Source organism: Patiria miniata, unplaced genomic scaffold, assembly GCF_015706575.1.
Source record: "Patiria miniata isolate m_02_andy unplaced genomic scaffold, ASM1570657v1 HiC_scaffold_23, whole genome shotgun sequence".
NCBI lineage: Eukaryota > Metazoa > Echinodermata > Asteroidea > Valvatida > Asterinidae > Patiria > Patiria miniata.
The window spans coordinates 2846182-2862312 of record NW_024037062.1 but is presented as its reverse complement, the minus strand read 5'-3'; the positions used below and the strand labels follow the sequence as shown (position 1 = coordinate 2862312).

Genomic DNA, 16131 nt, shown 5'->3' with positions numbered 1-16131 from the left:
TGTTTGTGCGAATGTTTGTGTTCGCCATGCGGGCCGCCATGTTTGTACACAGTGTATTCATACATGCATGTAGATACAGAACGTGCAGTTCATGACATCTCCCCATTTTCTAAAAGGAAATACTGGTTAACAATTAAAGGGAATCATTTGAAGAGCTAAGTGCTTTCAGTTTGAAGAATGAAAGAGTTTCCGCACTGAAATAGAGTTGCTTTTGTTCAGCTTAGTGTTTACATTAGATTAGGTTTCTTGCAGAATAAACATGTTATTGTAGTTCAGTGTCCAATAAAAGCAAACTGAAATTGCGAGTCTTTGTGTTGGTTCTCTTTTTCTCTGATTGATTCTGATTGATCGGGTAGATATCAAAACACTAATTATTGTTCAATTAATTTTAACTAAGCGACAAATCTAGTTTGGAGACACGATGTAGTCCTGATGCCAAGCTGGTACTCTGGCCACTCGAGTGGTTCGAGCGTTGGGGATCCGTCGTCTCCTTGCATGTTCGGATGTCGAGGATGGGATCTGGTGATGGTTTGGACAGCAGGATGATGTGACGTCTGTTTCGACGGTACTCGGTGCGGAGTACCAGCATGGCGTACAACTTCACCTTCTGGGCTCAACTGTCCTTTCGTTCGGATCTTAACCTTGTCTCCGGTACCGGGTTTCAAAACTTCCAGCCCTCTTGCATGGCGCAAGTTGGAGTTTCGTTTGCTCCTAATCTTGTTCAAATTGACTGCAGCCTAATTACCTGTTACCTATCCCGTAGTCTGTCTTGACAGCGGGGACACCCCTTGAAGACTTGGCAACCAGCTCCCTGCGTTCCTCTTGATCCTCAGATTTCTGAGGGAGTCACTCAGCGTCAGGGCCTGTCCACTCCGAGATGTTGTCCTCCCACCTCTTTCTCTTCCTGCCTCTCTTTCTTCCTCCTTGTACAGTGCCTTGCAGGATTGTCTTCGCAAGTTCTGATGAGCGTGATGAAATGTGCCCTTACCACTTTAATTTGCGCTTTTTCACAGAAGCCTTTAGCTTAATTGTCAAAATTGATCTTCTAGGCTGGAGATTGCGAGGCAGGATTGGAAGTGTTGTGCGTATCTCCCTCCCAATTAGAAGACTTGCTGGGCTCTGGCCAAGGCTAGGCAAAGGAGTAGACCGGTACATCATAAGGGCACGGACTGGATCATCCTAGCTTTATAACAGTCTCTTGGCAAAATGTACAGTCTTCTTTACTTGCCCGTTGGCCTGTGGGTAATGCGCAGCCTTGAGGTAATGTGTCGGAAGATGTACCCAAGAGCAAATTGGTCAAATTCACCTTAAAATGTGGACTGTTGTCAGTCACTACCACTTGCCAATGTCATTATCTAGCCATTGGGAATGCATGTAGTAGTCTACCAACACGAGATACACTCTCCCCTTCGCATTAACTAGGTCGAAGGTAATTTGCTGCCGTGGACTCTGTAATAGTTGTGTAGTCATGAAGGTGATGGTTGCATTTCCTAGCAAAGCGGGTAAGACTGGACACTGTAGGGGCTATATGTCGGTACTCATACCAGGCCACCACACAGTTTCATAGGCGATCGGAGTCGGCTTTTTGAGATGCCATGATAACCCTAATGGATTCTCAACAATATGTGTTGTCTCATGCTCCGTGGTATCACAATGCGGTATTATTAACATGTGACAAAACCACCTACTATAAAGGCTGATCTTGTCCTGGTCATCCCAGAACCGTCTCAGCTCTGGCTCAACATCTTTCTGGAACTTCGGCCATCCATCGTTGACGGAAGTGGTATGGGCGTGGCTCGTCTCTGAAGCTGTTTTGACCAGCTTTGCATCAGATGCAGGACACTGGGTAGTAATCAGGTGTACATGGGCTTCAATCTCGCTTTCCAAATCTTCACCTGGCTGCCGATTTGTCATGCTGGAGAGGGCCAGGGGCTCGTGAGAGTGCATCGCTTGTACTTCATCAGTCTCATCAGTAGTTATTGGCAACACAGGGGGGCTCACACAAGTTCTTATGGAGGACACAAGGGGTTTGAAGTCTGTCTGGAGCGTCACTCGTAGACCCCGGATATAGGTGTAGAATCGCTCACATGACCAGACAGCAGACAGTAGTTCCTTTGCGATCTGCGCATAACGCTGCTCTGCACGTGTCAGGCTTCGGGAGCAATACGCCGTAGAAGTGTGACGTCACGCGGGGTCGTCTCCTATCCGGTTCATGAGTGTGACGTCATCTCAATTCAACCATGCGTACTCCACACGGTGTAGCAAAGCACGAATGGAACCGGAAGTTAACGCAACTCGAGCGTTTATCCAATGGGTGCGAGTAATCTGTGGTGTGCGCGCGTGTATGACGTTTTTAGTAACGAACCGGATGCGAATTTTTTATTTACACAATAATACAGGGTACCCATTTTTCAGGCGACTTGAATCAAGGTAACAGGATTGTTGAGCGCCGCGTAGCGGCGCCCTACAATCCTGTAGTGCTCCATTGCCTGCTCTGCACTAATCAGATTTTGCTCTTTTTTTCAACAATCTAAAGTTTTATCTTAGAAACGTTATTTCTCAGTCGGATTGTATAGAAGCAATTTTGTTTTTCTTTTCTGATCGGAGGCTCTGGAGGATTTTTTTTTTTAAAGGGAAATAAAGTCCGAAATCCGTACCAAGTTGAAAAATAGTAGCCTCTACTCAAGCCTGGTAATGTTAACCATGCTCCATAGGAAAAGCGCACAAAGTACCCCATATAGTTGTGTAAAAAAAAAAATCGCGAACCGGATAGCGATCGTTCCAAACAACGTCTGGTTCCCAGTTTTCACCGTGCAAAACATATGGGAGATTTAGGTAAACATTTTGTAGTTGAGATTTCTTATACATTAAGACTAAATAAGACTGGAAAATGGGACAGTGTTTCGTAGCTGACTGTATTCACCACTCATCAGACCGTCAGGGATACCGTTATTTTTTATTTTCAAACGCGTAAACAAATCGATGAAAAAGTGGGCCCTGTGCTATGTACGGCCAGAGTTGTTTATTGGAACCACCGATGCCATAACTGCTGGCATCAGCACTGACCATTGTTGGCTTTGTTGGGTCGTAGTATGCAAGCGACTTGGGGCTGTAGTGAGCAAAGTCTTGAGTTGTCGAAACGCGGTGCGTTGTGCTGGGCCACAAGTCCATTGACTTTTGTGTCGCCTTTCATCAGGTCGTTGAACGGTGCTGCCACGGAGGCTGCATGGAGTATGAAGCGAGAAAGCCAATAGACCAGCCCCATCAAACGTTTGACTTCCTCCTTCGTTTAAGGTGGTGACATCTGCAGGATCACGTCTACTTTTACAGGGTCAGGGAGAATTCCGTCCTTGCCAAATCGATGAACAAGGAAATTCACCTGCTCTTGTGCGATTTTGCACTTGTCCTTAGCAGATCACTCATGATTCTCTGCCATGGTACAGCTCAGTTGCTGACGTACGTTATGCCAACGGAAAATGACTGAAGCAGAACCTGCTAAACGGCGCGATGAATGTGGTTAGCTTTTGGCTGTCACGGTGGAGTGCAATTTGCCAAAACCCATGCTTGGCATCAAGGATTGAGAACACTGGGCACCGGCAATTTTCTTCCAAGGTAGATTGGTGAATTACTCGCTGGCCCACCCTTTTGTTCAGCATTTGCAGGTCCACGCAGATCCTGATGTTCTCAATTTTTTTCGTGGGAGCGATCACAATCGGGGCGCACCGATCAGTAGGCTCTGTGATGTGCGACATGATTCCTTTTTTTCATGTTTGTGCAATTCAATCTTTAGTTTTGGGTGCAAGGGCAATGGGATGCGACCAGGGGCATGGGCGCAGTGTGGTGTGGCATTGTCGGTCAGCTTTATCTTCACTGGTGGGCCGTGAGGTGATCCGGTTCCCTCGCAAACATTTCTGTCATTGATCAAAGTGTATACACGTTGCACCGTGTTCAGGGACACACAGGCATCTTTGCATAAAACTGTCACACCATCATCAAAAATAAGGAAAGTCAGTAAGGCCTACATGGTACCGCTACTTGCCCTTGACTGCACAGGATAGGCTCTTCTTTCCTCTCTGTTTGACTTTCCCGCCAAAGAAACTACACAAACGGGCTGTAGTCCTGTGCTGGAATTTACTACCTTACGGAGACATGCACACAATAGGGAACAAAAGATTGTATACGTCTCCACAAGAACATTTCTATAGTAGAATACGTCTCCACAAGAATTTCACGAAATAGATATATGGATTTTACTCAAAAACTAGGAATTTCCAAGGTAGGTTGATTAGTCGCAAATGGAAGAGTTTTAGAAAAGGGATATTTAGTCCAAATTTCGGCCCAGGAAATTAATTCTGGTTAAAATAAGAGCATTTTGAAACTTCAATTTCAAACTCGAAAACTTTACTACACGAGAACAAAGAAATGTCTCCACAGGAATACAAATTCCAGAATGTCTGAACTGCAAGATCGGGTTACGAAGCTTCAGGGAGCGGTAAACGTGTCATGGCAGCATGTTTACCACTGACAGTGTCAAGCATGAAGTTGATATAGTTTTGTCCTTAACGCTGGTCTTGCGCCGTGAGGTGTGTCACAGCTGCTGCCTGGATACTGTTGCTAGATTCATGTGGTGCACTCACACCTCACAGCTCGCATTTGTTTACGCTTGGATCAGCAAACTTTACTTAAATGTCATGTTGACAGATTTGCCCTGCTGACCTTCTGCAGCAGGGTATGATGAATGACTTGGGTCGTACCCGCAATTGGGACACCTGGCCTTTCGGGTGTAATTGGGCTTGGTGGAGTGAGTGTTGGGCGTATTCTGTCGTGGTCTATGTTGCACTGCTTGAACAGCTGCTGTGTTGCGTGCTCATTTTATTTCGCGGAGATGTTTGGTGGCTGTCTCTATATAGTTTTCTTAACATGCAGGGCTTTTTGAGAGTGAGGCTGTCCTTCGTCAGAAAATGTTTCTGAAGGTACTCACTACGGAGACCACAAATCAGGCGATCACGCAAAGCGTCGTTCAGAAATGACCCAAATTGACAGGGGCTGGCCAAGTTTTGTATTGCAACAGCATACAGAGCGATGGACTCATCGGTGTGTTCAAATCAAACACATTTCCTATTCATGACAGCAACGGAAAATAAAACAAGTGTTGAACTAGATATAAAGAAAACCTTGAAAGGCTTGTATCAGGCATGCAATTACACAAAAATAGACGAATTATTACAGAAAAACAATTACACACATGTATACTTCTTAGCAGTAAACAAAGTTATGAAAAATAGTAATAATAATGGCCGGGCTACGAGTAAGATCGCCATACAAAGTCAAAGGACAGAGATTCTCGCACAGATAGAGCACCCTCGCACAGAACACCCTCACTGACAGGCCTTAATTAATTCCCTCTGTGTCATGGAAGAAATGTTCAATCGCTTAATTTAAGTGACAAAATCTGCCCACAAGGCTCTCTTTGCAAACTCTGTAATCGTCCTGTCCTTTTTGAGGCATCCACTTACTAAAAAATGACTAGGAATCTTTGAGGGCAAGTGCTATTAAAAAAAATGCACACTGTCTTTATTCGTTACTTTAGTCGGAAACTTTAAACAAAACTTACTCCGGGTAGGTGCGTAACGAGCATAGTCATGGCAACGAGATATGCTCTTTTTGCCAGTTGACCCACTAGGTCTAAAGTTCATTAACAAACCTGCTGGCAATGATGAATTGCTTGAGCATGAAATCCAGGGTTGGGCGCCGTGTATATTCACTTTAGTATATGGTACGTGTTTGTACAGTGACTAGGCAATAACAGTGTCGTGTGAGTACTCCACGATCACACACGTAGATACGCACCATTCATTTTTATTCCAACGAAGGGCACAAATGGCAGGCACTGCGAAATTCTATTACGTCTGGAACTTCTTTGAGAAGATCACTCCAGCAGGATTCTTGGGGAATTGGTTAGCAACAGGCAACTATGTGAGGAACAACAAGGACTTCATCGTAACTCAACTCCATCGCAACTTGAACCCTGATGGTGAGATTAGTATGTTCAATCTGGCCATAATCATATCTGTATATATGAAACTTATAGCGTGCATCCACTGCTCCCCTGGATTAGCTACAACAAAGATAACACGGTCAAAGCTGACAAAATCGAGCACCGTTTTGTTCCAACAAAATGATGTACATTTTTAACGGAATATCGTATTAATTGGGGCTGAAGTACGGAAGCTTGAATTGCCTTCCGCGATACCGCGTTAACGTGATAATTTATCACAGAAATCCGGAATTCAAAGATAAATCCTTCCTCGATACTGCGTTACCGTGATAATTTATCGCAGAAATCCGGAATTCAAAGATAAATCCTTCCCCGATACCACGTTACCGTGATATTTTATCACAGAAATCCGGAATTCAAAGATAAATCCTTCCTCGATACCGCGTTACTGTGATAATGTATCACAGCAATCCAGAATTCAAAGATACGTATTCCTCGATACCGCGTTACCGTGATAATTTATCACAGAAATCCTGAATTCAGAGATAATTCCTTCCTTGATACCGCGTTACCGCGATAACTTATCACAGACATCCGGAATTCAAAGATAATCCCTTCCTCGATACCGCGTTACCGTGATAATTTATCGCAGAAATCCGGAATTCAGAGATACCTATTCCTCGATACCGCGTTACCATGATAACTTATCGCAGAAATCCGGAATTCAAAGACAAATCGGTAACGAGGAAGGAATTATCTTGGAATTCCGGATTTCTGTGATAAATTATCGCAGTAACGCGGTATCGCGGAAGGAATTATCTTTGAATTCCGGATTTCTGTGATAAGTTATCGCGGTAACGCGGTATCAAGGAAAGAATTATCTCTGAATTCAGGATTTCTGTGATAAATTATCACGGTAACGCGGTATCGAGGAATACGTATCTTTGAATTCAGGATTTCTGTGATAAATTATCACGGTAACGCGGTATCGAGGAATACGTATCTTTGAATTCCGGATTTCTGTGATAAATTATCACAGTAACGCGGTATCGAGGAAGGATTTATCTTTGAATTCCGGATTTCTGCGATAAATTATCTCAGTAACGCGGTATCGAGGAAGGATTTATCTTTGAATTCCGGATTTCTGTGATAAATTATCACGGTAATGCGGTATCGCGGAAGGCAATTCAAGCTTCCGTACTGAAGGGATTATGAAAGAATACATTTTAGGCTTTTTGAGATTGACTTCGAAGAGCCCTCTGACTTTTTACCCATCTTTCAGCTGAGGACTGTTCCACTCGAAATTAGGTTAGAATTTGCACGCTGAACAGTGACCGATAAATGGCGCGAGATTGTTGTAATGCCGGGGAGGCTAGCATGTAACAGAAAAGAAGAATTTATTATTACCGTGGAGTTATTAACTATTCGCTCCTTTTATAAGGTTTTTTTTTTTTTTTTAAATAGGAAACACCTGTTCCGTGACACGCAGATAAATATCGAGTCTTAGTTCTCCCCTAATACATTTAATGGAGCGATCAATATCGGCCTTTATGTTTACCAACCTTGGCCCCGTGTTATTGTACTTTTGCGGTATATGCAAGGTCAATATCGGTGCAATCGAGTGTGCATGGCTGTTAATTGGCTTGCACACAGAGCTAAATTTGTGCGTTTAATTGGGTCAAAGTTGTACATTGTAGGTCTATTTACAATTGCAGAATCACTAGATGGCTTAATTTAGCACGTACGGCTAAACCTGCACTAAAACACCCAAACGTTAATTTGTCGTATCACACCAACCCTAGTGGTGAATAATTATATATACATGTATGAAGCATTTCATTGAACTAAGGTCAACGATGGACCCTAAAATAATTGGTAACATCCGGCAAGCATCCACTCAAATAGGTCGTTCTATATATACTGGACGACCAGCAACAAGACTGTAATGGGGGGGGGGGGGGGGGGAGGCGACAGAAACACGACAATTAACAACGTTACGTGTCTCACTTTCTTCATGCACAGTGGTAAAGACCCAGACATTTCACCCGATTTTTTTTCCCGAGTTTTTGTTAGTGCTTTTACCTGACATGTCTAAAGAGATGGTTAAAATCTCAAAACAAGTTATTTTGAGGTTTAATTCACTAATTTCACTTCGAAATTAACATTTTATTACCCAGCATCAATATTCAGCAATGACAGATATACATTTGGCTACATGAAATTTAAGGGGTTGCTGTGTCCAGGATCTTGATTTGTTGTTTTCTGTAAACTATTTTTTTCTGAAGTCACTTGATCACTCTTTCATTTGATATATAATTTATATCGATACCTATAGCAAAAGGTCAGTAAAATGAGCGTAGACATAAAGAATAAATCGCTATTTTAAGAAAAATATTAACAAACCAAAACGTTACACATTTTTTCAATCGGCCACCAACGGCCAGGGTATTTTGCACTTCTTCTTCATAAATTGTTAGACAGACTATCTGGCTACAAAAATAAAATAGCCCCAAAATCCCCCAAAACAGCCTTCATTCTGAAAAATCGATCATTGTCGCCGGCCTGGTGATCGGAATGCAGCGACTGAGCAAGAAAAACAGCGCCCTCTGTTGACAAGCCATGAAGAGGGGAATTCCCTTTCCGATCCGATTGCTATTAAGCGTCCTTGGCATGACATAAAGGTGGAAATTTCGCACAGGCAGGTTTTTTGTAGGGTTTCGATGTCATGTAAGGCAGCTAATATCCGAATCCTTCTTGTAAAGATTGAAAAGAAAATATTATTTTCGTAAACTAACTGTACGTGTCAGACAGTTAACTAATTTTATTCCAAAAGTCATGTACCACTTTGGACTGTACATATAATTGTAACACAATTTATTTGAGAATAGGCCCTTTCTATTTCATTATGGAATGGGGGAAAGCTTTCAGTATGATTCTGTATGACTTTTACTTACAGCAAAACCTGGCCTGTCCTTTAAGTGTAAAGGTCTTTCATCTCAATTTTACGGTTTTTTGCTCCTTTTTTTTTTTAAACAAACTGCCCGAGGCTACAAAACGTGGATTTCCTTTTAAGACATATCTCAAAGTAAAACGTGGACACCGGGCTACTACTACTAACTTCACTAATGTTGTCTGGGAAACTATTATTGATAATCCGGACCCAAATACACTGAGAAAATCCTACTTAAAATCAAATTATTAAACAGTGAATGGAAGCAAATACAAAACACGGCAAAGTGACAAGTAAGAAAGGTGTGATTGGATGAGTTTCTCGGTCTATGAAACATTTTTTTGTCAGGTAAATTTTGTGCAACAGATTATCTTCCTTATCCCAGCATAAAGCTTATAAAGTAAGTTACACAGTACTTTTGGTTTTTTTTCTTTCTAGAAAATAATACTTCTAGAATTTACATATTTTGTGATATTCCTAGTCTGTTCTCTCTTCCCCAAAACCAAAAAAAAAAAAAAAAAAAAAACCACACGAGGATCGATTTTATTTCCCAAATTTCGAGGGAAAAAAAAATTAAAAGTACTTTCATTCCTTCGGAAATAAGCATTCTCCAGTATATGTATAAGTAGTTATTGCTTAATTTGGGTAGACTGAATAAAAACATGGGTTAGTCTTACTTGCAATCTCACAAAATAGTACCATGAACGTACGTCGTCCTAGATCCGCGAAGTTTCGAACTGAAGAAAATAGTTAGCACACTGTACAATATTGCTCAACAGAGGGCGCTACTCATCAACGGCGAGTAAAACTCCCAAATAGCAAGATCTGCGTTGTTTTGACAAAGATGCACGGACTAATGAATTTAGAACAGATTTTACATGGTAAATGATCGCATTTGAATTCGTTTTCAATAATATTTTTGATAAAAATTCAAGAAAATTGATGACGTCTGGGTCATATATGGTTTTAAACCACTGTGTCATTGACAGAGATCGCGTGCACATCGCGGGCGAGTTTGCTCTTACCTTACGCCAACAGGGCTCTAGCCAGGGCAAATTTCTTCTGGATGTATGACGATATTTATTCTATAAGGCCAAAAAAAATACCCGGTCTTTGGTCAGCGCGCGCGTCTATTTTAATCATGCGCGTCAACCTTTTTTTTCCTTCAAATTAACGCGGAAGCTACAGGACTAGGAGCTAGCCCTTTCCCAGCGCCCTGTACCGTTTGGGCGGTGGCGGGTTAACGCGGGCGAACAGCTTATATTTAGTGTGTACATGTACATGTATAGTGTACATGTACATATACATACAAATACAAAAACCTGTACCGTGTATGTACGTGGATGATTCCATTAATGTGGGGCCAATGAATTTGGTGTCCCACTTTACATTGTGATAGTTGTTTTTCTAATATTACCAACAGTGAAATATATATATATACAAACGATTTTAGTTGCACAAATTATAGTACTTGTACCTAAATGTCTGGTAGCAAAGGATGAAACACCTAACTAATGTCCTAATCAGTTCACGGTTTCAGGTGTAAAAGGGACTACAAAGCTGTGACATTTTAAAAACTGCTGGTGAAGTGTATTGTTTGGTTCTTATATGTAATCAAATACTACCATGTGCACATATGTGTAATTGCCCTTAACTATGTAAAAGCAACTTAATACTGCTTATAAATTCACGTGCCAGCGGCCCGACCACGTTGTAGCCGCTTCCTTCGCAATTCAGCATACCAGCTGTGAGTAAGGATGATTAGCCTCCCAAATTACTATTATTATATTTATTTATATTTCAATAATTTAATAACTAGTTGAGCGAGATTCACAGTGCGTTAATAGCCCAAATGTCTCACGTGTAAACAAGACCCACTTTTTGGTGTCCCTTTTACACGGCAAATTTGTGTAATGTTTCTGGGGAATAAAACGATTATTGGGTTCACTAGCATATCCAAATGTATCACCATTAATTACATGTCCAACTTGATAAGTGTGAAATCATAACAAAGATTGCATCCTTTGAATTTTTTTAATTTAGGCTATTTACTCGGTTTCACGTGTAAATGGGACACCAAAATTAATGGTGTCCTCAATACGCAATCATGCACATAATTGTTATTTTGTTTTAGTTTAATCAAGATATTTTCACAGTAATTATTAATTGATGTGTTATTCTGGGTAAGACAAAAAAATACATTTTAAAATAAACACACCACATTGAGCATAAATTATCACAAAAATATCAGAAAATTTATTTGGTGTTCCAGTTATACGTGAAACCGTGAATGAGTTTTGACATGGTATTTTGGCATATCTGGAGTAAATAATGTCGGAATGTGGCTACAATTAATTAGAAATGTCAATACCTTTAAGTTATGCTGAAAATTATTAATGAATCCCCTGTCAATATTTTTTTCCTATATTGGGTCAAAATGTCGCAGGTTGGCAACCTCTGGAATAACCCACGTATACGTTCAATGCTACTACACGGCAAGTGCATTTCCACACGTCGTGCACAGAATATCGAATTATGCATGATACAAGGAAGCGAAAACATATTCTTTTCTATAATTTTCTTTTGGATGGTGGATAGACTGATGTTCACATCTGGGATACAACAAAAGCTTAAGAAACGTTTCTTTGTAGAAATGAGAAGGTGTTTTGAAACATTTCATTTAAAAAAAAGGATATCTCTTTTATCACGATTTTGCACACCCCTTTTTCAAAAGTGAAAGAGACACGCAGACCATCGAGCGCACTCGTCTCAGAGGACATTTTGGCGTTTCAAATTATCTTTAACTTATTTGAAATATTTATAAGATGTTTTATAATTTACTTTTACATCAGGGTTTCCTTTCCTTTTTTTGATACACTCTGTATTTCAAAATCTAAAAAAAAGTAATGCGGCCTGACGCTTAGTTTGCAACGTCAGGCTGCATTAACTTTTTAGATTTGTATAATTGAGGTCAATCCAGTTAAAAAGCAGTTTGCAGCAGTCCTATTCATTTTCATTTTAATATTTCAAAACGTTCAACTTCAATGCTCGTTAGTATAGATTTTCCTGGCCAATTTCCTAAAATGTTCATTCACTTCTGAAAATTGGTCATTCCTTTTCGACTGAATTTGAGAATCGCTCTGCACCCTCGTTTCCTTTTCGCTACCAGAGCATTGAGCAGCACCTTTCGTTTATGTCCATTCAGATCCGTTAACAAGACTTCATTTTCGATTTTAGAGGGCGATTTCAAACATTCACCATTCTATTTCACTTTTAGTTGAATGCCATCGGCACCAAATACAATAAGGGGTTCCTTTTTCATTAACCGTCAATCAAATTAGCTGTACCTGAAATCAATTTAGGAAAGGTATGCTTGCGTAAATGAATGCACAGATAACGTAATTGGCCGTCTGTTTCTCAAAACCGAATGCACGGACAATGAAGACGATTGAACTTTCGTTGAATTGAAATGGGATTCAGGACGTGCATTCAAATTCAGACGAAAATGAATGATCAATTTTCAGAAGTGAATGAACATTTCAGGAAATTGGCCGGGAAAAAATAATTTATGACGGCCGGTGACGACATTTTAAGCTGATATTATATAACACCAGATAATGACATCATGTCACATATCGTCACCCTTTGATTAAATCTGAGGCTTTGAACATCTTCGATGGCACCGCCAGATCTCCGTATACCAAAATTACGGAACAGCGCCCAAAGCGTGACATTATATTCACCACCTTCACTCATGGTGTGTGCTTTGCCCCCAACCGAACAAAATCCAGGCGACGTTCATGCAGCTTTATCATACGATAACTTCTGTATCTTTTAGTCAATTTACCTGGGTGCTTTGTTCATCTTAACATTACAGGTACCTTCAAGTACGTGAACTTTGCTGCTTTCGACGGACTAGATTTTGAGCTTTTTAAGGGCGAACCATCGGAAACTTGGAAACGATTGATGAAGGAAACAACATCAATTCACGTGAACTACCCAGGTAAAACTTCAGACATGGTTCGGATCAGATCTTAACAGTAAAGATTGTCTTTAACTTGAGATATAGTCAGTTAACAAAATTAGCTTATCGACATTAAAAAAATACCATTGACCCGCGCTTAAAACCCGGGCTTTTCCAATTGTAAAGACCCCCTAAGTTTCAAATTCACGTTGACAGATCATTGTGGGAATAATCAATCATAGATTATTGAAAAAAAAAAATCACAGATAATCACAGACAACCAAAAATAGTCGCATGCATTGAACAGCAATCGCGTCAGATAAGCCTACCTTTCGATGAGATGATTCCATAATTTCGGTGAAGGTCTGATAAACTTAGGCTGTTAGCCTTTATATTATTGGACTGATTGGCAAGCAGTTAATTATCATAACTTTGGAAGAAGGATGCAAAGAGAGGGTATGCTGTGAGTGTGATGGTCTGATGGAAAATGATACCCATACACATTTTATGATGTATAGCCCTATAGTAGTAGACGAAGATGGCAGTAGTTACCACAAACAGGTCCTTTCTTTCAATTCGTTTCTGACAGGTGGCTTCACTGAAGTGGCAACAAATACTGGGAAGCCATTAGGTCCCTGGCTGCCGAATGATGACAAGGGCATCTTCTTCGTAATATCATTCAAGGTTAGTTTACCCGTACCCCATTTTTATCTTTAAATAACACACAAGGGCATGACCAATGTAGCAAATGGCATCTCATGTCAAATGTCTTTGCTCCATATTCTCATGATGCATGTTTGATCTTTGTGACATTTCAGAATTAGTTATCTCCTTATTGTGACCATACAACTGCCAAATATTGCCTAGATGCATAACTATAACGGTATTGGTGAAACATTTTGTCTAGGCCGCGGATGAAAACGATGCCAAGCTTCAGGAAACCTTCGAGAAGGACTGGATGGAATCTTCGGGCGCTAACTTCATCCTTCAGAAAGCTCCCAAAGATCTCGGTATCTCTCACTTGGGTCTATACAAGAAGTTCACTAAGCGCCCTGGATTGCTGTACGTCCTCCGTGCGGAACTGAAAGGTGTAGGAGAGGATTCGGAGGCTGCAAGGAGCTTCCTGAGTCAGTTGAAGGCCTTCAAGTTTCCCGATTACTTCGAGCGTGTGGATACCGATCTGTACAGGGATGACCCCGAAAATATACTCTTCCCTCACGCAGGAAAGAAAGATCTCCCTGAAGGACATAGTTATAAGCCTTAGAATCCCATAAAGGATCTAGTTGAAAAAACAAAATTCAGAACATCTCCTCAAACATCTAAGGAAGTGATTTTGACATCGCATGACAGGCATTCCCATTTTTTTTTGTTTTAATATAGGTTTTCCCGGACAATTTCGGAAAATGTGTACACGAATTTGTAAAAGAAGCATTTGTTTTTGTGCGAAATAGAATGAACGTTCCAAATCTCTGTTTCTATTTAACAAATGATAATTCTTTTTCCGTGAAAGTGCATTCAGTCGTAAAAAATCAGCGTACGATTTCCCGAATGTGCACTGCATTTAGTGTTATTGACATTTCATTTTAGCGCGAAATCGGAGGCACATCCGCAATCCTGTTTTCCTTTTAATTTATCATCAATCTTTTTCGCTAAATGTGCAGCCGATTTCCCTCGCAGTGTTATTTAACGTATGCCTGGTCAAGCATTGGAATTCACTTATGTGTTAAAGTAACAGTTGAGGAATGGTTGATTGAATGATTGAATTTTTGAATATTCAAAAAGTCCCCATGCAGATCCCATGTAACATGACACGTGATGTGTCCCTTTACCGTCTCAATAATATGGCTACAAGATTATTTTGAGTGATTTCATATTGGTCATATTAAATATCATTTTCACATTTCATTTGCCTACATTTCACATAGGCGCGTATATAAGAACAAACACATTAATGATCAATAAGGCATACATTGATTAATTAATGAATCATTAATTAATAAATCAAAGTTGTATCATGATTTGTATAGGCCTAAATAATTTATTTAAATTGAATGCCGAAGATGCGAATTTAAATTGTTACAAATGAAAAGGAATGTTCAATTCAGCCTGTGTCACAATAGACAATCGATTTTCTGCGAATTGGATTGCACATTCGTAATAATCGGCAACGCATACGCCAAACCGACAATCTAATCACGTATTTGTAATCCCTTAAATGAAACGTTATGCACATTCGTTCATTTGATTGATGCAAAATGACATCGAATGCTAGTTATTGCGAAAATGAAACCAGGATGTACGTCGTTCTCAAATTCGGCGCCAAATTGAATTTATGTTTTACAAATTCAAACGCACATTTTCCGAAATTGTCCGGGAAAACCTATAGTTGTAGATGCAAATCTGTCTGTCTACCATAATTATTAACTTTTCAGTGTTTGATACTGTCGTGTTTTCATTTCTTAACTCCAGTCAAAAATGAATCAAAAAATTAGTTGAATTTTGCGGAAATCTGTTCAGTAAAAAAGAAAAAAGCCCCTTTTCATAGTTAAAGCCCCTGTTTGACAAGTAAAAGTAAAATGAGTAAAAAGAATTTGTTTTGTTCTTGACAAAACTTCATCGTCAGTTCTTTTTTTTCTTTATAGTTTAGATTTTTGTTTTTGAGTCACCGCTTTAGATTGTTGTTTGACTATGTAGATGCAAAAAAATATTTTTTTCAAGTGGAAAGTCCGTTTCCTGTTTCCGTAAAACGGCTACTTTCTTCGTTCGAATGAGATTACTCTTGACAAAGTACAAAATAATTTTACAATTTCTGAAAAACTCCATTAACAACACACATATATTTTTTTCACAGATATAGTACCTCTTGAGATCTGTTTTAAGCTACAAAGACAAAGATTGAAGGACGTTTGTCGTTCGTTACCATTTTATAAATTTGAAATCGAGATATTAAAGAATAAGATTATGAAATTTAAACCTAGTATCGGTAGCACCAAACGAATAGCTCATTGGCGAGACCATTATTAGTATAGTCATGTCCTTGATCCAATCTACAAGTATAAAATTGATTTCCAGAAATAAATAATATAATGGCAATTACAAAAAAGTGAAGAGATGTTTCTTCTTCGTCCTTTAATACAGAGAGTACAAAAAAAATCTATAAAAATTTGAACCCAACTTGTTGAAGTTAGAATATAGGCCAACATGCTTTTTTAAAATAAA

The 16131-nt window shown here is 39.9% G+C and overlaps 1 protein-coding gene across 1 annotated transcript; it reads left to right on the top strand.

Annotated features, from left to right (window-relative positions):
* The first annotated feature begins 5760 nt into the window (after window positions 1–5760).
* Window positions 5761–14336, top strand: LOC119731277. Its single transcript, XM_038204411.1, has 4 exons — window positions 5761–6034; window positions 12826–12951; window positions 13502–13596; window positions 13820–14336. Exons 1-4 carry the CDS (start codon window positions 5881–5883, stop codon window positions 14174–14176), a joined length of 732 nt encoding a protein of 243 aa, XP_038060339.1. The 5' UTR covers window positions 5761–5880; the 3' UTR covers window positions 14177–14336.
* Window positions 14337–16131: the final 1795 nt, after the last annotated feature.

Excerpts from the sequence above, each read along its gene's own strand:
- LOC119731277 (XM_038204411.1), top strand. The coding sequence starts at position 5,881 with ATGGCAGGCACTGCGAAATTCTATTACGTCTGGAACTTCTTTGAGAAG. Across the intron at positions 6,035-12,825 it reads TCGCAACTTGAACCCTGATG|GTACCTTCAAGTACGTGAAC; the intron begins GTGAGATTAGTA and ends TTAACATTACAG. Across the intron at positions 13,597-13,819 it reads TCTTCGTAATATCATTCAAG|GCCGCGGATGAAAACGATGC; the intron begins GTTAGTTTACCC and ends CATTTTGTCTAG.